General features: G+C 46.2%; 1 protein-coding gene across 4 annotated transcripts in view; it reads left to right on the forward strand.

Moving 5' to 3' along the window:
• Positions 1–19,134, forward strand: part of hipk2 (homeodomain interacting protein kinase 2) — a 74,166-nt gene that overhangs the window by 41,735 nt on the left and 13,297 nt on the right. For 2 of the 4 annotated variants that reach the window (XM_056386371.1, XM_056386372.1), the window contains exons 3-9: positions 8,250–8,373; positions 9,059–9,178; positions 10,550–10,636; positions 14,157–14,341; positions 14,472–14,634; positions 16,753–16,981; positions 17,692–17,813. In XM_056386371.1, the coding sequence (XP_056242346.1) occupies positions 8,250–8,373; positions 9,059–9,178; positions 10,550–10,636; positions 14,157–14,341; positions 14,472–14,634; positions 16,753–16,981; positions 17,692–17,813 (1,030 nt within the window). The remainder of the gene's footprint in view (positions 1–8,249; positions 8,374–9,058; positions 9,179–10,549; positions 10,637–14,156; positions 14,342–14,471; positions 14,635–16,752; positions 16,982–17,691; positions 17,814–19,134) is intronic. The other 2 variants (XM_056386373.1, XM_056386374.1) reach the window with 1 other exon arrangement.

Raw genomic sequence — 19,134 nt, forward strand, 5'->3', positions numbered from 1 at the left:
AGGAAACTAGAGAATAAAATGACAATAATGACCATCAACCAGACAGCAGCAAAGACAGACGAACCACAAGAGAAGGAGGGAGACGGACAGCCAGTCAAGCAAGCAGATGAGATTGTGATTTGTTTGCCCAGCAGTTTACATAACTGTCATGCTGGGCTTTTTCGACTGAGAGGCTGTGATAGAATATTACGATACGATATACTGTATATATTTTTGCAGTTTTTGCCCGAGCTCTTGGTTGCCCTGTTGTGGCTTGCACTGTGCTGAACGAACTGTCTGGCTTTTCTTTTGATTGCATGTCAGCCTCAGATGGAGTGTAGCTCTCTCAATCCCCCGTACACTCTAATTTGCTGAGGTGATCAAGGCTCTGGGTTTTAGCATCCCTCCGCCACCAGCAGACACAATCTCATCTGCCTGACTGGCCGCCCGCGCCCCGTCTGCACAGTGTGTCTCGCTGCCCGTTACGCCGCATTCCTGTCTGTTTTGGTAAATGTCTCAGCCATTGGTGACAGGCTTGCCAGCTGGTTAAGCTGGTTGACTGAGTGACTGCGTGCTAGAATGTGTTATCGTCTGTCTGCATTGCTGCCTTTAGTTTGGCCTCACCCACTCCCAGCGAAATCTCTGTGTGACCCACATATTTCCCTGTGGGCTTATTGAGAGCGGAGAGTAGTGACTAACACAGTGTGAGGGTGCGATGGCATCATTCTGAATGGTCAGCAGTGGTGATTTAGTACCTTCCAAGAAACTTGTCTCTGTTTTCTCTTGTGAGATATACTTTCTTTTTTCTTTTTTTTTTTTACTGCCAGGATGGAATATCAATTACCCATTTTCAAGTTATTATTTAGAGACTCCTCTAAAGTCTGATTGTCATGGAGACTCAAGTCTGACAGAGGAAAGCAGTGCATGCCTCAGGGTTGGGTCTGAGTCTGGCCAGTGGCTGGTAGACTGGCCTAATACTGTCTGACTGTCAGTCCACTATCCTAATAGGGCTGGAGAGACTTGAGGCTCCCTCTCGGCATCCCCTACATCTTCTCTCCAGGCTGTCTGTGCAGAGAGCATCACTATATGACAGATACCCATCATTTACCAGACACAAATCCTTCTCGGCACTATACCCTTTGAGAAGAGAGGCAGAAGGCGCAGAATATGTGTGTGTGTGTGTGTGCGCTGGTGTGTGCGTGTGTGTGCGTGTGTGTGTGTGGGTGGGTGTTGGTCAAGAGGGCGTTCGTCTTCCATTGTTGTGCCCATCGCACCCTCTCCGTCTTTCCCTCCCTCATCTCCTCTCCGTCGTTTCTCCCTCTCGCTCCCTCGTTGAAGGAGGTCTGTCCCTTTGACCCCTGCACCAGGCGGTGGGGGTTGGGGGTTTTATAGAGGGTGCTGCAGGGAGCCAGGGAGAGCCCTTCGCAGGTTGCAGGTGGAAATGAGATGTGTTACTGATAGAATCAGCCGCATGCTGGAGAATAATAATAACCACAGGAAAGAGGTAATTACCAACCGGGTACGATGAAGCACTGCATAGATGTCGAAAACGAACAACTGAGCTGCACTTTAGCTGCGCTCATTGTTTGGTTTGTGTAGATGTTAGCATTGCTAATGGAAGCTTTTGCGAGCAGAGGGAGAAGGAAAAAGAGAGGCAAAGGGGACTAAAATGCTTCTCAGAGGGGTGGCGAAAGTCTCCACAGCAGCAGATATATTGCCAGGGCAGTTAAATATGTGTTTGATGTTCTATGTTACCTAACAGTAAATCTGATATGTTATCTAACGCTGCTATGAGCACAGTCATTTAAAAAACGGCCTCTCTGTGGTGACATAGGGTGATGCCATGTGAGGGAATGTGAGAATATCCGGTGTGCTAATATTGACTGTGCCATGTGTGCCACAGTGACAGGAGTGGCTCTCTGCCCACTGAATATTTCATCATATAAAACGCCTCAAAGAGGAGGGATGAGGGGCGGGGGGGGGGGGGGGGGGGGGGGTTGGGTTAAATGTGACATGGTGAGACTGTAAGAGGGAACAGGGAGGACCCTAGAATGTAAGAACGCTATCTATATTACCTCTCAGTTACAGTATACTCCCTGTGAGGCTGCTGAGCTGAACTGCACGTCACGTTGTGTCGAATCAGCACGAGCACGCACACAGCTGTCGTCCATATTTACATTAGCCCGCACTGATGCATTTGAGTTGGTGTAATCATACTTTCTATTGAACGACAGAGTTGCTAATGTTTAGCTGCAAGTTTCCCTGTTGCTTTTGCTGCATCCTCACGAGGGTCCCCTTGTCTACCCTTCATATGAAACATCCTCTCTCCTTCTCTCCTTCCATAGGCTTTCATTCGCCTTGTTTTAATGCATTGCTCGATCCACAGGGAATGCTAATACATGAACTGGTAAAACACTGGCGGCCTCGTCAGCGCTTTTTCGCTGTGCCTTTTTCTGAGAGAGAGAAAGAAAAAGAGGGAGAGGGAGGCCTGTTTTCAGGACCTTGAACACTAGGAATGTCGCCCCTGCTTAGCGAGCGATGGCAACAATTCTCAAGGACTCTGAAAAAGTTTGCCTTGTCCAGATATCGTCCCCTCCCCCCATTCCCACCCCTCGACCACCTGGAACACCCAAGCTCTAAATTTAAATGCCATCTACATTCTCTGTTTACATAAACGTGCATTTACATGATCACTGCATCCTATGCCTGGCTTGTGCACTGTGCAGTGATTTCTGATGTGATGAGAGCAGGTGGAGCAGTTGAAGAGGTATAGTGAATGTGTGTATGTGTGTGTGTGTGTGTGTGTGTGTGTGTGTGTGAGAGAGAGTGCGTGTGTGCGTGTGTCTTGGGTTGGGGTGGGTCCCCGCGAGCCACAGGTGCACGGCAGGGGATGTAGCTCCAAACATTGATTTCACAGTCAGCGACCACCATGCAATATATCTAGAAAAGTGTTTCTCTACGGTGCGTCTTCAAAGAGGCTGTGGAGGAACCTTTGAGGGCATGAATATGTAGATGAATACCCTGGGGGAGGAAGGGAGTCATTCACAGCACCAACCCGAGCCTTTTACATTAGGCAAGGGCAAAGCGTGGGATGGAGAGAGGGGAAGAGGCAAGGAGGAGGGAGGAAAAGGGAAAGAAGAGAAGGAGTTAGAGGGGAGAAAAGTTAATGGCAGGCTCTTTACTCATGAAGTGCTTTTTCCTGTTAGCACTGGACAGCTACCTCTCTCCACAGCCAACACTATGTTATAACAGTGCTTTCAACATAGCCGGTATAAGATTGTATTTACCTTCAGTATACATGCCACTCTTTACTTATAACTGCCTGCCTGCCTATTGAATAAAACATAGTTACTTCAATGATGAAGTCTTTGAAATGGAAAGGAAAGGGATCAAACCCATTACCATAGACTGGCTGACCTGTGTGCGTGTGCATGTGTGTGCGTGTGTGTGCATGTGTGTGCGTGTGTGTGTGTGTTTAAATGCTGCAGGGTTCCAGGGATCCATCAGTCTCCCATCTGGAGCCAAGCTAAGGGAAGGTCAGCCTGATGGATACATCCTGACATGCACACAGCCTGTGATGTCAGCTGTGTGTGTGTCTCTGCGAGCGTGTCCGCATAAGTGTTTATGTGTGTGTGGGCTGGCAGGCCAGCCAAGCGCAGGCACGGTTCAACAGAGCAGAGGGCGGATAGGCGAGCAGGGAGGGGAGCGCTAGACTGGCCTCAGTGCCCTAGTTTGAGGGGTTTGAAGGGGGTTTTTGCTGGCAGAGGGGTTGTAAGGAGGGGGTAGATGGTGAAGCAGGGTGAGGTGTAGGGGTTGGCTGGGGCTGGCAGAGAGGGGGTGGGTGGAAGGGGCTGAGGTGTAAGGGTGGGCTGGGGTGGCAGAAGAAAGGCCCCATTCATGAGTTGTGCCATCTCTGGCTCCCAAGGGGACCGGGGCTCATCAATGACCAGGCCAGCTGGGAGGATGTCAGTATGCAGACTCGCTCTCTCTCTCTCTCCCTCCCTCTCTCTTTTGTCAAGGGCCAGTGCTGTCAGAGCCACTAGGCTGAACACTGAGGCCTCTCATGCAGTTGGGTTCCCATTGAAATCCAGAAAAAGCCTCTGGCTAGCCAGTGTTTTCGCACACCGTATGTACTGTATGTGACAGCTCACCTCCACACTCCGAGAGGCACTGTCTGTGGTGGCCACGTCAGCTGGAGATGAGCGAGGTGGGGTGCATCTTAAAGGGGGATAAAATGGCAGTGTCTGCTGAGCGTCGTATGCTCAGATGGCGTGTCCAAGTACCTTAATTCTGGAGCTTACCGGTGTAGTGTAGTTTTCTGGTCTTTGAGCCACTGACAGAAGAAAACAGTCTCTTTTTATTTTAAAGCGCTTTGGCAAAGTCTTAAAAGTGCTCCAGAATTACGTGAGTCAAAAACCAACTGAACTTCTGGGTGCTCGAGTGCTGATTTTGCCCTAAAATGGAGATGAAGAGCAAATGTCGTATCTGCATGAATTGTCAGTCTCTTGTGCTCTGCTACGCTAGGAAGGAAAGGGGGGACAGGAAAGGAGCAAGGTTTGTGAGCTGCACAGATGTGTGTGCTGTTTATCACTGCCAGTGAAAGGCCTGCATCAGCAGCAGCTGTGCAGCGCTTTGCATGCAATGGCAGCAGCGCGCTGGTAGGGGCACATTTGCATTTGTGGTTTCATATCACATTTCGTATCATGAGCAACGATGTTACTCCCTCTCTCTTCCTTCCTCCCCTCCTTTGCTCGCTCGCTCGCTCACTCTCTCTCTCTCTTTCTTTCTCTCTCTCTCTCTCTCTCTCTCTCTGTCTTTCACTGAAGCGGAGGAGCTTTCTGTGAGAGAGGCAGAGGAGCCACGAGAACAGCCTAAGTAGAGCACTGGAGCGTAACCCTGGAAGGTTCAGGCTGAAATGGATCCAAGCATAACATCAACACTAGCAAATCTCTCCATCACACACAAGGGCAATGTCCATGTGGTCATGGCGCACAGCTTCATGCGTGCTACTAAAGCTAAACACCTAGCACTAATTGCCTCTAATGAAAGTAGGTTTTGTTGAAGTTGGCTGTTACAAAAGCCAGATGACATCGCTTCTGCGTCAGCTGCCCTTTAGCTCGTCTCTTGCGTCAGTTTTACTTGTTTTTGAGCTTGTATGAATTACATACCATAATGGTGACTGATGTTGGAAGTTGGGAGGGTAAAGAAAAAGGATCAGGCTTCAAGTTGAAGGTGCTGTGGTCTGTATGTGTCCGCTGGAATTGCAGTGATCTAGAGGACCCTCTGATGAAAGGGCTTCCTGCGGCTTTCATTTCCACAGTGCGTTTTGATGGGGAGAATTTCCTCGCAGCTGAGTCAAAAAAAACAGCCTTGTATTGTGAGAACAGCCCATCTCTCTTTGCAGTTTGCCATGGCTCATATATATTTTTGGTTTCTTGAAGTCAGATAAGGTTTTTGGAGAACTCATACTCATGCAAATGAGGGGGTATATATATATATATATATATATATATATTATATATATATATATATATATATATATATATATATATATATATTTTTTTTTTTTCTTCATGTAGGAATGTGTGAATCCTATTGAGATGACAAATGCACCGCAGGACTGCGGGGCCACTCCAGTATATTGGTTTCATTATATCGTAAAACTATTGCATAGGTTAAAAAAAAATGCTGTTGCTACGATGACGATGTCACTGTGCTGCCTGCTTCTATTATCAACTTCTGCACAGAAAGCATGATAACCGAAGAGCTGAAGTACAAACAATGATGTTTGAATGTATAAATAGAATATAATCTTCACAAACTTCTGTGCATTGTTCCGTGTTTTGTCATGAAACAAAGTGCTGAAAAGATTTGACTTCAGTTTCTGAAGACTTTAAATTGATCTAGTCTTCAAACCCATGCTGGATAATAGGATTGTTAAAATCTGCATATGAACATGTGCTCATGTTTTCCTCATCATGTTTGACTGAGTGTGTTTCTGTATCAAGGTGAAAGGGACACAGGAAGTATAGCTTTGAGTTTACTTTCTTGGTGCGCTTGCTTCTCTGTGAAGTGGTGTACCTATGTGTGTGTGTGTGTGTGTGTGTGCGTGTGCAGCTGTTATTTTTGTTATGTCCACAGTGAAACTCCCGCCTAACAGGCTGTTAGAGGAGGATCATGCTGATCCTTGTCCTGTTGTCCATCTCTTCTCTCCCCTACCTTCAGCAGACCGCGCTGTTCCCTCTTCTATCACCTCCTAGCAGGCTCCTTTATGTTTCTTTGGCAGCCCTTTGATAGACGTCTCGGCTCATTGTGTGTGAAGGTGTCTTTGTATTGGTGTGTAATGGTGCCCTAAGATACTGTTGCTAGAGTGTTGTCTTGGTGTCTGCTCCACTGCTGCCCTTGAGACCCCAATAACCACCTTCTGTGACAGGAGCTCTTCACTGAGCAAAGCGCTGCTCCCCCTCATTTGCTTTATTTCTGTCTCTGCCTCTCTTCGCTCTCTCTCTTCCTCTTGTTTCGTTTTTTTGTTTTTCTCATCTACTCGTCCATCCTGTCTGTGTCTTCTGCCTCTACATAGCGGCCATATCTCAGTGTCCAATGGATCGCCTGTGCCCTCATTTGATTTCACTCAGCATCAGCGAGCAGTGAATAGGGGGCATGCTGCTACAGTTAGAAATTTGCTTTTAAATACGCGAGGTGTGTTCATTCATTCTCCTCCAAACCCCTCCAGCTGCCCTCAGACCGCTCACCCATTGCCCCCCTGCAGGCCTGTAAAGTCCTATGGCGTCCCCCCATGCTGTTTTCCACATTCTCTGTTTCCCTGGTACCTACAGTTCCAGCGGGCCCGAGGCCAGTCCCCCTCATTTGTCTCTCTGCGACCAAAACCCTGCCAGAGCCCGCCTAGGCTTGGAGTGGGGGGGGGGGGGGGGGGGGGTGGGGGGGGGGTGGGGGGGTAGCCTAGTTACCATGGTCACAGCAATTAGCATTGTGAACTCTGCAATGAAAACAAGAAACTTTCCAAGATCAGCCTTAAGCTCCTGTGATCTGTATGTCATGCTGTTAATATGTTATTAATTGTTAGAGAGGGGTTTCAGTTTTAGCCATTCAGTCTAGATTGACGTTATAGATAGGAAAAGAGCTCAAGACCAAAGACGCCTCGCCTGTAGTGGTGACAGCCTGAGAACCTCTTGAAAGTGGCTTGGATTGTTAGCGAGCAGAGTCACTATGTTCTTGGTTATTTTAAGCCCCATCAGAGACATGAGCTCAGAAGAAGTGTATTAGTCTTTCTGACAGGACATAAAACGCGTTGAATTAAATTTGAGAATTGTTTGGGACTGCAGCGCTGTTCAGATAACTCAAACAATATTTCTCCTTTTTCATCAAATCATAGATATTTATCTCTCTCACCACTAAAATGATCTAAAGTGGTGTATCACTGTATGTATGTGTGTGTGTGTGTGTGTGTGTGTGTGTGTGTGTGTGTGTGTGTGTGTGTGTGTGTGTGTGTGTGTGTTTGTTTGTGTGTGTGTACGACTGGGAAAAGCCAGTGTGTGGGAATTAAGCACTGACATTATTAACTGAAATGCAGCCTACTAAAAACCCGGATGAAGCTCATTGCATGCTCAAGAGAATATTTATGTTGGTTTTATTTTTCATGGCATAATTGCTTCCACATTGCTTTGTGGCTGTGGACCGTGAAACACAGTAAACATGCACTTCTACCTCTGCACGGTGCCTGTGTTTGACTAGCAGAGATGGGGCTCAGTGATTGGTGCTCCTGCACGGTTCATCCATCAGTTATCTGCGAGGTGCCACCTTGGAAACTGCCAACATGACAGCCTTCAGACACAGCGAATTAATTGAATCGCCTGTCTTGCTGTAGAACTGTGGTCTGTTTGCTAAAAAAAAAAAAAAAACGCTAATTTTTGTTGTCTAATTAAATGGTATTGGCTCTGGGAATGTTAGTAAAATTTGTGGACAGTCTCCAGCTCACTCCTACATATTCAGCATAGATTATTTCCTCTTCTGACCTGTGTGTACTACACTAGGCTGCTTTCCATCAGTTCCTAGGAAGCGTGGAAAGACTCTTCTGAAAAGGCTCTTGCAGATATGACTTTATATTGAAAATGACAATGTAGTCATGTTGCATTTATAGTATGTTTCAATTTTTAATGTCTTTGTCCCATAATAGCTCGGCTCAGTCTGAACTTATACATTTCCTATAAGAGTATAACGCTCCAACAATCCTGTCTTTTCTTTATCCTCAGGGCTCCGGAGATCATCCTGGGCCTGCCGTTCTGTGAGGCCATAGACATGTGGTCCCTGGGCTGTGTGATAGCTGAGCTCTTCCTGGGATGGCCCCTCTACCCCGGAGCCTCAGAGTACGATCAGGTAACACACGATTGCTCGGACCTTCAAATTGTCTCCTGACCTCCTGAACAGCTCATGATTGTGCGTGTTCGGATGTTGGGTTAGCTAGCGCACCCATGCGTCTGCGTTCACGTGCGTTTATGTGTATATGCATTTGCGTGTGTTCTCCCTCCGCGGTGGTATGTGTGTGTGTGTGTGCTTGTGAGTGTGTTTGGGAGGGTGGGAATGCTTCTCTAATCCCCCTGACAGCCCCTGATGATTCTTGCGCAGCCTCCCTGTTTATCTGAACAGATGCCACGGAGCCACTTGTCCAATTAGCGCAGCCCCTGTGCTCCAGAGCAAGACATTGCTGCGTTCCCCTCTCTCTATCACTCAGACGAGGCTCAGTGGGAAAACCTTGAGCAAGTTGTGCTCCATCACTGAACAAGCTTTCCCGATTTTTTTCACAGGCCCCAAAACTTAGGCAAAGTGTCTCATTTACAACTACTTAATCAATCTCTTGAGCTCAGGTCATGTTTTGGTACTCTGCATATTTCAGGCAGATATGTTTGGAGTAGTTAATGTCAGCCAAAAAGAACAATCTTCCTAAAGTTTTAGCTTTTTTGGTGATCAGCATGAAAGCTTCACAGTGCTCCACAATAAGATGCAACTTATGTTTCAGTCATGCATGTGATGTGATTGTGTTTTTCCATCTTCTTTCTTGCAGATCCGGTACATCTCACAGACACAGGGTCTGCCTGCGGAGTATCTGTTGAGCGCAGGGACAAAGACCACCAGGTTCTTCAACAGAGACCCCGACTCGACCTATCCCCTCTGGAGACTTAAGGTACAGCTGGAATGATACAGATACGCAGCATCGAGAACATCCTTCTAGTAGCAGGTCATACTTCACCAGCAAAAGCTGACATTGATATTCCAGAAACACAGGCCCTATTTCTGGCTATAAACAAAGTGAGAGAGTTATGAGAGCAAAATGGATCTGTGTTAGAGGATTTGGCAAATGGAAACCCAGCCTGGTGAATCAAGCTCAGAGGGTGTCTACTCTAACCCCCCACCCCCACCCCGTCCCTTTATGTAGGCCACTCGATGAGGAGGTGTGCTCCTTTCTTTTCTAACCTGATTAACTTAACTTGAACTTTTGTGTGTCACACAGTGAGTTTGCACACTGAGTTCCTGACTGTATCAAATTGCAAACACTGATCCATCTCTGCAGGGTATGGCGATGTGTTTTTCCACGTCTGCTCTGCCTGTGCCTTGGACTGATCTTCTTCGAAAAGCCGAGTGCATTTCTTATGAATCTCATCAACATACCGCGCTGACAACAGCCGATGAGGGTCATGATCGGCCCTTTAAATGAAGACATGTTAATATAGAGCTGATGCTCTCAAGTCAGCTGCCCCACGGGCTTTTAGCTTTTAGTTAAAAGTTACTCAACTTTTTCATGTTTGCCCACACTGAAGAATTTCTATGAAAAACTGTTAGAGCTATGGGCTGGTGAGGCCTTTAAAAAACACATTGTTGTAACTATAAAGAAAGGAGGGCAGCGGGGGGGGGGGGGGGGGTGAGTTGATAGCAGCATTGTAAGAAAGACAGAGATGGAGTATTAGCTCGCACTTGACACCACTGCTGTAAGTCATCATGGTCTTCTAGTGTCTTTGGTATGTGGAAAGTCAAACATCAAGGCATCCTGACCACTTCTTTTCCACTCTGAAGAGCGATTGCTCAGCTTCAAACTGACCTTGCCATGTGTTTCCATGTAACAGCAGCTGCGTTGCTTTGCTGACTGTAATTAAAAATATCATGTGTTCAGTCAGGAGGTTTTTACAGTCAACACAGATTCGTTGCGGGTACATTTTCAACCTTTGAAAGATAATTATCACATGTGTTTGTTCTTGTTTTTGCATTTTCATGTAGTTTATGTAAATGTGTGTCCATGTGAACTAGCGCAGTGTATGCTCTGTACATCGTCTCGGCGTTGGTGTGATATAGTGTGTGTCTCCACATGCAATTCCCCCTCCAATCTTCCCTGGCTGTTAGATGAGTGTCTGTGTGCTACCCCAGGGTTGCTCAGAGGGCAAGCCGAGTCCTGCTGCACATCAACAACAAGAGGCTGTAATGAGCCAAATGTAAATAGTGCGTTTCCAGAGGGGAAGTGTGATGGGATTTGGGATGAACATCTGCTTCTTGTCTCCCACAGACTCCAGAGGACCACGAGGGTGAAACGGGGATCAAGTCCAAGGAGGCTCGCAAGTACATCTTCAACTGCTTGGATGATATGGCGCAGGTATGCTGTTTCAGTATCACAAAGCACAGCTCTTTGGACAAAAGATGGATTTTTTTTCTTTCTTTCTTTTTTTTTTTTTTTGCTTTTGTCTTTTTCTTCAATCGCACCCACCTGTCTCACATTTGAAGCTTCCTCTGATGAGGCTACTCAGGTCCTGGGCCAGTTTGATCCATCACATCCCGAGAATTATCTATCAAATATTTGAAGACCTTTAAAATATTTATCCTTTCAAGCCCTGATCTCCAGATGCGGTGGAGCTCTGCTGCTATATAGAATTTTACAGCAGTGAAATGAAAGCAGCTGTTCACTGAAAAACCCTTCCTCAACTCTGCCTCTGCTCTTCATTTTGCTTAACTGCGGTCTAATAAGTTACAGACAGACATTTGAGCTGAACATGTGGCGAAGGCTGGTTAACTTGTTAGATATGTACAGTTTGCTTTCTTATTTAAGCTGGGACGAGTGTTGTGGCTACGCCTTCGCTCCGTACATCTGCAGTGCATGTAAGCATGTAGAGGGCAAAGGTACAAAATGTTGTTCTGCCCCCCCTTCTCTCTTTCTCTTTTACTGACACACACACACACACACTCATACGTGCACACATTCCAGGAGATCCCAACCGGTTTTTCAGACCAGCTCAGTGGGACCCGCAACATATTGTGTCTGCACGACACATCTGGTTAGCCCCCCTGCAGCCCTGCATGTCACCTGAGGGAAACTGTTTGTTTAGGAGGATCTTACATAACTCCAGGAAGTGACTTATAGACTTACATGCGGAGAGGCACTGTCATTGACCTCGCCTACATCTTTTGTCCCTTTCCTCTGAGACTCAGACTGAATTCATCTCTCCACGGTGGGAAAGTTCACATGTAGCCAAGACATTTTTGATAGGACGTGCCTGACAGTGAGATGATAGTGAGTGTTGTTTTGTTTCCCCTGACTTGGCCAAATGCTGGTTCTGCTGGCAGATAACGGAAGCAGTGATGGAAAATTACAGTGTTTTTCCCAGGTCCCTTCGAATCTCTGACTGTACTCACTTGTCATCACGCTCCTCGATGCTGCCTCTGATAAAGACTAGCCAAGAGATAAGAGTTAAGCAGGTGAATTATTTCTTTTGGAATATGGTCATCTTGGTGCCCAACCAGCAGCAGCAGCAGCAGCCTCTGGAAACTGTCTATCTGGATACCCAACACATGTAGCTACTTAAGTGATGGAGACAATTATGGTTGTCCAGTAGCGCCCAGGGCCGCTGTCAGGCCTGTCTGGAATAACATGCTGTCGGCTGGGGCAAGATACTATCACTGCCTGGGTTTGTTGAATTTGCAGTTACCACACACACACACACACACACATGCAGCATGGAGTTTAATGAAACCAACCTGCAGTGGTATGATATCCCCTGGGTCATCTCTGTCTCCTACGCTTCAAGCTCTGTGTCCCATCTTCCTCTCACTGTTGCAGCCAGACTCAGCTTACTACAGAAACACAGAGGAGATACAGTCGAGCTGCACAGGCTTAATGTGGGAGAAAAAATGTCTATTTTGCCCCATCTCACTATCCCGGCCGTATAAACAAGTCAGCCTTGTGGACATCTGTCTCCGCGTGTATAATGGATGATATAGCTGAAGGCCCTGCAAGACAGAGGGGCTGGGTGCCAGGAAGAGATAATGAACCTCCTTTCAGTCGTGGGAAATGTGGGGAGGCTTTAGTCACAAGTATATCTAATTTGAGTAAATCAGAGACCCAACTTACAGAAAATGGCCCGATGCAAATGGAGGGAAGGCCAGAACTGCTCAAAAATGGATTTCACTTTGATCTGCAATCATGCGATATCTCTGTTGATAGGAGTGAAGCCACGGCAAGAGGAGCAGCATGTTCTTCACCTTATCTTCCTTTTTATTAGATGCACTTAAACACACTCTTCCTTTCTTCCGACCTCTCCTCCCACTGTGAAATAAAGTTTATGGGCGAATCTGCACATGTTGTAGTGCTGTGTAGAAGATGGGCCTGCATCCTGCATGCCTAACTCCACATCTCCTGAGGCGTAGCCCAATCTGTCCCACTGCTCGACATCTGCCATCCCTGCCCTTACTCCAGAGTGGCATGTCAGTGCTCCTCACGGCACAGATGTGGCTCCATAAACAGCCGTTGACATGCAAGACACGCAAGGCTGACCGTGTTAGTGGAAGCCCCTGTGTTCTTTAAAGACCATTTTCATTCAAGATTTGGAAATGCCAAATGTTGCCTATTGCTGTTACTGAAAGCAAATGGAGCCTGAAAATATCTTTTCTATCTTGTAAATTCACATACTTTAAAATTAAATTAAATTAAAATTAAATTGATGATTGCAAACTTATTTTTTTCCTCTTCAGGCCTCTCCTCATCCAGCCTGATTATTGTGCCACAACTCAGCCACATGCTATGCATGTGCCGCCGAACTGTACATTTCCCAAAGTCATCTCTTCGACTAGCAGAGGACAATGTGATTATTTCTCACCTCATTCTGCAGATTATTCCTTTATCACAGCCAGCGGAGATGGCAAGCAGAGAGGAATGGTTACAGAGCCTGAATAACCTGCATAGAGAGACAGAATTGAATCAGATTTGCGGTGTTGACTGGCAGCACATCTGATAGCCCCTGGAGCAGGCCTACAGATAAGGGCTGCGTCCTTATGAAAAACAGGCCTGCTACCTCTGCATGGCACAACCACAATAAACAAGGCTGCCTGTTTGTCGCCACTGTCCCTGTCTCTGTCCCTGTCGCGTTGCCTGACAATCTGCTTGTTCTCTTAAGCCCAGACAGGCTATATCACGACCTTGTCCTGCTTCCTTCATTCCTCACCCCACATGACAACCCGAAAAGTAAAGCCCAGACCCCAGAGTGATTTCCTACCAAATCAATTCCTGCTATTTATGTAGATTTGCATCAAAGCAGAAATCTGCTGCTTTCCCCAGTATTTATCCACAACCTAAGCTGCAGTGCTTAATACAGATGAAGCAACATGATGTTCCAAGGCAGCTTCCCAGAACTGCCTCAGAACATATTTAGGTTAAGTTGTCTTATGTCAGCTCTTTCAGAGGCACTCAGAAAATGGTGTTCTTTGTGAAAGGGTTCTTTAACGACTCGCCAATGGCAGCATTTATTGGGTTCATGTTTTTTGTTTGTTTTCACATCTTAGGAATAGATAAAAATCTCAGTGAAGGCGCCAGGAGATATTTCAAGTGGTGCTATGAATACCAGTGCAAATGTTTATAATGTCACTAAAGTGCAAGGTTATCACTGGGCTCTGTGACACACAAACTGACACCCTAACTGATGAGGCCTTGTGAGTATTAATAGGTCTCTCTATGGGAATGAACCGCGGGAGAGATTTTTCTCTGACGTCTGCAGAAACATTAGAGACCTTGAATACTCAATCAGCTATTTGAAATGCTAAGAAGCGTGTGTGTGTGTGTGTGTGTGTGTGTGTGTGTGTGTGTGTGTGTGTGTGTATGTGTTTGCTTGTTTGTTTCATGCATCCAGGTGAACATGACATCAGATCTGGAGGGGAGCGACATGCTGGCGGAAAAGGCCGACAGGAGGGAGTTCATCGACTTGTTAACCAAGATGCTGACCATCGACGCGGACAAGAGGATCACCCCCATCGAAACGCTCAACCACCCCTTCGTCACTATGTCACATCTCCTCGATTTCCCGCACAGCACACAGTACGAGCCCCAGCAGACTCTGTTGTTGTTGTTTATTGTTATCAATTATCAGTTTGATCAGTGAAGTAACATCTGCCACTGTCATCTCATTCATTCTCTGTCTCCCTCTCCCGCTCTCTTGTCCGTGCAGCGTGAAGTCGTGCTTCCAAAATATGGAGATCTGTAAGCGTCGTGTCAACATGTACGACACGGTCAACCAGAGCAAGACGCCCTTTATCACCCATGTGGCCCCCAGCACCTCCACCAACCTCACCATGACCTTCAACAACCAGCTGAACACTGTGCACAGCCAGGTAAAGCTGAAAATAAATAAACATCCTCATTCATCAGCAAGCTATTAGGAAACCACTGATAGTCAATGTCCTAGCTGTCAGACACAAGTATGGAAATGATTTTAGCTACGGTTTTTGCATTTCCACAGTGGGCTCCAGTAAAATTATCATAAAGACAATTATATGTTGTATCTTAATAGAGATGCAGCTGAAAGTAAAAAGTACAGATAGAAGTAGTAAAATATGTGACCTTCAAAATAATAGCATTATGAAAATATAGAATGGTTCAAAACGGATAATTAAAACCGAGCCCAAAAATTTTGAATGATGCATTTGCTAACACAGCCAGAATAAAAAAAAATAGAGCCAAATATCAGTGGTTGAACAGCTTAGCATCCCGTGAGCAGCTATCTGTCCCTTTGTTTTATTTTTTATTTTTTTCCATCTGTTCTCCCTGTCCGTCTGCACGTTTCCATTCCTACTGCCTTGGTGCATGTATATCTGTCTGCCTGCATTTCTGCCTGTGCCCCAGGTCCTGTGGGATTGTCACAAAGTGCTGATTACACACATGACAAGCCCTTACTTCCTGCTTGCCTTGCATTCTGGGGCTTTCAGGCCTTAAGAATCCCTTTACCAGGCTTCCTCTCATTTCCCCTCCTCTCCCTCCTGTCCTCCTCTGTCTTCTCTTCTTTCCTCCCATTTCTCCGGGTTGAGCCTGTGGTGCTTTACCGCTTCGTTCTCGTACGGCCTATGAATCGAAACTGCTGACTTTTGGCTACTGCCGGAATCACAGAGCGTGGGGTTGCAAGGTTTTCCAGATTGAGCTTAGTTACAACTCCTGCCCCCCCCTCCCCATTCTTTAGTAAACAGAGTTCTTTATCACCAACTATATCGAGCCAGCTCACACTGTGTACCATGCGACAAAAAAAAAACCCATCTTGCTGTGATTTAAATGGATTAACATTCCCTCGGCTTGTCTTTTTTACGCCCGGCTCTCAGGGCATATAGACAGACTTAAGTTAGTGATTTATTCAGCTCGATTCATTTGCAAGGCTGGTATGCATCTTTGGCTTGTATTTTGCTGCTCCTGTGCTTGTTTATGATGAATGCCACAGTGCCGTATTGATTATGTTCCCTCCCCTGGTGTTCATTGAACACGCTAAAGAGAGCAAATGAAAAATGAAAGCGCTGTCTCTGTATTTCCCTCCATCCTTATGTATGCAAAATGAAAAGGCTAAAATTAGACGGTGTCTCGTGGAGCAAATACTTGCTACAAGCTGAGCGAACGGTGTCTCTTAAAAGCATTTGTTTGTCTCCAGGATGTTCCCTGGCGGTCTTAGTATTCCGCATGTCTTATTAATGGTCAAGATGTGCTAGAGTGACCTGAGCTTACATAATTATAGAATGACTGTTGGCTGTGAAATATTACTCCTGTCAGGCGTATTGATTTGGAGGCTAGATAGTGAAGCTGTGACATGGAATGTCAAATTTTGCTGCAGCTCATTATATTGACTCATTATTCTGTACCATTACCATGATATTATCATGTATTCTCCTTATGACTTTATGCTCATTGAAATGTGATAATAAGGGAAAATGCTTGTGTTGCTGTGTGGTTAATTGTGTCAAAATACCACCTCAAGACATATAAAGCATCAATTCATGCACAGTGTATTATTAGTATAGACAGTATACATTTTTCCGGTCCAGCAGTGCATTACTCTAGTCTAAAGACATGAGGTCAGTAAATGCTGAAAATGATATAAAAGGATCAAAATCTCTTTTCTCTGATGGCATTTTGCTCATTGATGGTTAATTATTCTAAGAATTCCAGCATTGATTGCATCTCTCCTCACATTCTTTCTCTCCCTCTAATTAATCAAATCAACAATGCGCATATTTTAAGATGCGTTCAAATCAGTTGTCCAATTTCCTCAATCTTCCATTGGCTCTCATCAATGATGGATGCCCCAGCTATCCATCTTCTCTTGATCTGGTGATTGTTTTGCATCTTTACCTTTCTGTTTTTGCCCTGCCTGCTTCTTCAGCCTTCCCTCCTTGGAGCACTTCCACTTTCCCGTCCATGCCATCAGAGCCTCCACTCTCATGATTTTTATTTTGGTCCCATCATTCCTTTAGGCCACCAACCTGGCTCCCTCCTCCACCACCAACAATGCCACCCTTTCCTTTGCAAGTCCTGATGTCTCCATACTAAACTACCAATCTGCACTCTACCAGCCCTCAGCTGCCTCCATGGCAGCCGTGGCCCAGAGGAGCATGCCCCTGCAGCCGGGGGCTCCTCAGCTCTGCGCTGCCCGGCCCGACCCTTTCCAGCAGGCGCTCATCGTCTGCCCACCTGGCTTCCAAGGTAAGGAGGTCTGAGCAGTCAGTGTGCATTATCGGGAATGGATAGAATGAGATGTGTGGGGATCTGTGCAAAGCATAAGATCTCAGCCATGAAAAAGCAGTAAAGTACAAAAAAGTTACAGTAAAGTAGTTCAACCTTAAGACCAGTGTTTGTTTTAAGCATTTATCTGGCACCAAATACAGTTACTGTAGTCAGTTTTACTTCTGTCTCTTTGCCCACAGTCCTCTTCTTTTGTTGTTAGCTTTCTAGTGTCCCAGCTTTAGCCTAGCAACCCAACAGGCAGTGTCAATTGTATCATACAAACGATGATTCAATGATAACTTGATGAAGCAATTTATCATTTGAAAGGAAATGTTATACCTTTGTGTAATGCTTACTCACGCCCCCTTTTGTCTCCTCTGAGTTTGCACTGAGAGGGCAGAAGAGCTCCGAGGCGTTGTCTTATTTGTTTGTTTATTCTTTCCGTGGAATGGCTGATAAATAGCTACTGTTTTTTGTTTTTCTCAGTAGAGTTTCTATTTTTTAACATAGCAGAAGGCTTTTGACATCTGTTGAATGCAGATAAATCAGTTTGCACATATAACCCATTGTCTGTTCCCTGGCTCTTAATTTTGCAGATAGCATGATGTTGTTTATAAGTGACAGATGTAGAAAATATTGCTGCACTTACTTGTTGACATTGTGTGTGTGTGTGTTTTATTTGTGCACAGGGCTGCAGGCGTCCCCCTCCAAGCACACCAGTTACTCTGTGCGGATGGAGAATGCTGTTCCCATAGTGACGCAGGCCCCTGGTGCCCAGCCTCTGCAGATCCAACCTGGCCTGCTTACACAGGTGGGAAGATTTTCGAGTATCACAGAGAGAAAACTAATAGACTTTTGTGGGCCTTAACAGTAACGGTGCCTGTGAGACTTGGAACTGCTCACATTCAAACAAAGCTCTCTGCATCCTTCTTTTCATAAGCCTTCACTAAGAATAGTATCTATCGATGGAGGCTGGAAATCACTCAATGTTCGTGACCCTGTTCCTGCTGGCAGCTGTTTTTTCCTGAGCGCTCTTCTGTGCATTGCTCCCTGCCTCTCTCTCTCTCTCTCTCTCTCTCTCTCTCTCTCTCTCTCTCTCTCTGTCTCCTTGCACTCTCTCCCCCTCGCTCTCTCCACTGCCCCGCTCTCCTGGAGGCTGAGGCCGCCACGGTCTGATGCACACAAAGGCAGGAGCCTTTCACACAGAAAGGCCTTTACTGGAGCCTGCGCAGCGGAGCCGGAGCTTTAGCTGCTAATATACAGTTGTTGGAAGTAACAGAGAGTGACTGTGCATCACTCTCTCTGCACACACACACTGTAGACCACTTCCATTGCCACACCACCTCCTTCCCTATGGAAATTTCCATGAAGGCTTTAAATATCCCTGAGAATCCAGGGAGTTTGAAGCGCTCCCTTATCTCCAGTTAATCATGCAGTAGGCAGGCAGGCAGCAAGCTCTGTGTGTGTATGTGTGAGCGTGCCTGTATTTCTATGGTGGGTTAATCTGTCAGATACCAAATGGTGATTAGCTCTAGGGCTGGTTCCAAGTCAGGCGCTCCAAATTACAGGCCTCAGAGGAGCCTGGAAGGTCAGGGGAAGCTTGGATGAGGCTGTGCATGACCAGAGAACTCACACCCCCACATTCATGGATATGATGGCTCAATCAAAGGATTAAAAAATAAGAATAAAACATCTATGAAGAAAAACACAAATTGCAATTAATTGATATATCAAGTGTAGTTCCCACATTGCTGCCACGCTCTGCAGGTGTTCACTGTAACCTCTGTCTGCACACATGTTAAACAAAGACAGGCAATAGTTAACGTAAGCAGATGGTTTATATAGGCCAGGCCAGCGAGCAGCACACCTAATAACTGGGTGTGCGGTGTGCGTATTTGTGTTTGTGTGTGTGTGTGTGCGTGTGTGTGCATGTGTGTTTCTCCGTGTTTATTCGGTTACTGTGGGAGGTCTCACAAGCTTGTCTGAGGCGTTGTTTGCCTCTTGGTTGCATTCTTCCCACCTGTGCCTTCACCCACCCATTGCTCACTGTAACCCCCTCACCCCACCAACACCACCCCCCACCCCCACCCCCACCCCCCTTTACACCATGCACCTTTCGCCCACGTCGGACT

This window comes from Seriola aureovittata, chromosome 10 (assembly GCF_021018895.1).
Source record: "Seriola aureovittata isolate HTS-2021-v1 ecotype China chromosome 10, ASM2101889v1, whole genome shotgun sequence".
Lineage (NCBI taxonomy): Eukaryota > Metazoa > Chordata > Actinopteri > Carangiformes > Carangidae > Seriola > Seriola aureovittata.